Below are 2,475 nucleotides of genomic sequence, written 5' to 3' on the forward strand. Positions count from 1 at the left end.
GAGGAAGACATTTTGAGGAGAAATCATTGGAAATGACATGTAAAGGCGAACTGTGCACAATAAGATAAGGAGCATGCATTAACAGTCATGATGACCACTTAAATTAATAGTCATGAATCATTCAAACATCAAAATTAAATAAAAGCAAAATTAGAAAAATCTGAATAACTGCTAATGACGTGTCAGATATTTTGATTTAACATTTTGTAATTGTGTATGTGATGTGAAGTGTGAAAATGTGTCATTTTGTTGTATGTGAAGAGCTACTTACTTAAGAAGCTGCTGCCATGTCTTCAACAGAAAATATCTGAGATGGAGCTGAAACAAAAGACAAAGAGAAAAGGCTGTTAATATTTAATATGTAATTTAGTTTTTAAGATTTATTTTTGGTGTTTTTATGCGTTTATTTTCGATAGGACAGTAAGTTGACTCGAAGTCGAAGTGGGAGAGAGAGGGGGGGGGTCAGGAAAGGTCCGTCAGCCAGGACTCAAACTCGGGACCCCAAAACACAACGGCGCTACATGTCGGCGGGCTGCCCACAAAGCTATCAGCATCAACTAATATGTAATATTTAAAATATTTGTAAAGATTCAGCATGGGCCAGTCTATTACAGGTCTCTTACAAAACACTTTGGATCGGAGGAATGCCATTACAAACAACATAAAAAATTACTTACACTCTGTCAAATACATTAATATAAAATCACCTGCTTGGTGAGAAACATATTTTAATGTTAATGTCATAGTTATGTCATATTTTTATGTTAAAAAGCTTTCCAAAGCATAATGTTTTTTTTAAATGTTATTCTGCTGTTTTGGCAGTCTGTATACACTCAAAAGATTCTCAAGGTCAGTCCTAGGTTCGTTTCCAACAAGCACAAGCATGATGTTACAAGACCTCTGCACCACATAATAGTATGACATTTTACTGCACTTCACACATGCACAGAGCAGCAATACTGTGATTCTGCAGACCTAGGCACAATTGTGAGAGACTATGGACGATAACTCAAGTCACGACACTAGGCCCCTTCACTGCCACACTGGTGCTTTGGGCCCAACTTTTCTTAAGAAATGATTACAGAACTGGTCTCTACTGATGAAAAGCACGAGGGACACAATAAGCCAGCCATCTGCCATGTAAGAAGTGCGGCAATTGTGTAGCTGGAGGCAGTGATGGAAAGGGGAGAGTGGTGAAACAGAGGGAATTGGTTGCACAGGAAGAAGTTGGAAATGAAGAGGGAAAAAACCCCCATAAAAACAGTAATCAAGCCCCCAGTCATCCCTGTTTTTAATTTTGAGAATACAAAACAATACACAAAAACATAGTAGGGACTAAAAGTATTAAGAATTGGTAAGTACTAATAAGTATGAACCTGTGTGCTGGTCGCATTAAATTTTGTGTTCCATTCACTTCAATTCTTACACATATAAGAAGAGCAGGTATGCAAGAACATTTGTTTTGCTGCATACTAAAAGTATCTTACTATCAAAAGGTGCATGCATAAAGGATTGAAATTAGTTGTAGACACAACTTGTGGCAATATAAATATATATATATATTATATATGAGCGACATTTGACTCTTGAGTCGGGGGGGATAAATAAATAAATAAACAAATAAACAAACAAACACATATATATATATATATGAAATAAAAGCAAAATAATCAACAAAACAATGCCCTACCGTATTGCAACGCATCAAAGCAGTCAATTCAACACAGTCAAGAATAACTTAAAGATGTTGCCACCGTTTAGTAAACTGTGGACTAGCTTTGGCTCTTTCTGCTGGACTGCAATACCTAGTTCAACCACTAGGTATTGTGTCAAAAAGTCAAATCCTACATACAGCACCTTTAAACCAGAAATGTGCACGCTGCTTTTCTGATGTTCACTGAAGTTTTCCGTGTTTTTTTTCCCGTGTCACTTGAAATGTTTCTGTTTTGAATCGTTGTTACCAAAGGCGAGACACGTGAGGAAAAAATAAACGATCAGTTGTGGGACTATATTCTGTCATAAATCACACACATTCATTGCTGAACTTTCTACCGTCCGTTACTGGAAATGAAATTAAATTACTGGTTGATATGTCCCGATCTCAATAAAGTTTACACACGCTTTTGGTCCGTGAATTAGATCTCGCTAGGTTTGGCCAGGACCGGTTCCAGAATTAAATCAACTATCACTAAAAAGTGTCACTCATCTTCGTTCATCGCGATCTTAAAAAGTTCCGTTATAATCAATGAAGCTCTCTAAACTGCACAAAGAATCTCTTATTTACATCGCGTCTGCACTTGGTCATGAGATGATTCACGAGCATGCAAAACTGCACTTAAAAACTGTGGTGCTTTCAGCGGTGAGTGAATTCTGACAAAACGTTTGATTGGCCATTGCGTTCAAGAAATCAACAGATATCTGTGATTGGTTACATTGCTCAACGCTGCAAAAACACGTTGAGGGTATTTAGCGCTT

General features: G+C 37.2%; 1 protein-coding gene across 2 annotated transcripts in view; it reads right to left on the reverse strand.

Annotated features, from left to right (window-relative positions):
* rad18 (RAD18 E3 ubiquitin protein ligase) overlaps positions 1-2,475 on the reverse strand; it is a 37,101-nt gene that overhangs the window by 7,525 nt on the left and 27,101 nt on the right. Inside the window, exon 12 of one of the 2 annotated variants that reach the window (XM_016565566.1) lies at positions 275-318. The exons of the other annotated variant lie outside the window; for it this stretch is intronic. Within the exon in view, the coding sequence (XP_016421052.1) occupies positions 294-318 (25 nt within the window). The 3' untranslated portion in view covers positions 275-293. Of the gene's footprint in view, positions 1-274; positions 319-2,475 lie in introns of those variants that run through there. 2 annotated transcript variants of the gene reach the window in all.

This window comes from Sinocyclocheilus rhinocerous, unplaced genomic scaffold (genome assembly GCF_001515625.1).
Source record: "Sinocyclocheilus rhinocerous isolate Xijiao unplaced genomic scaffold, SAMN03320098_v1.1 scaffold963, whole genome shotgun sequence".
Classification (NCBI taxonomy): Eukaryota; Metazoa; Chordata; class Actinopteri; order Cypriniformes; family Cyprinidae; genus Sinocyclocheilus; species Sinocyclocheilus rhinocerous.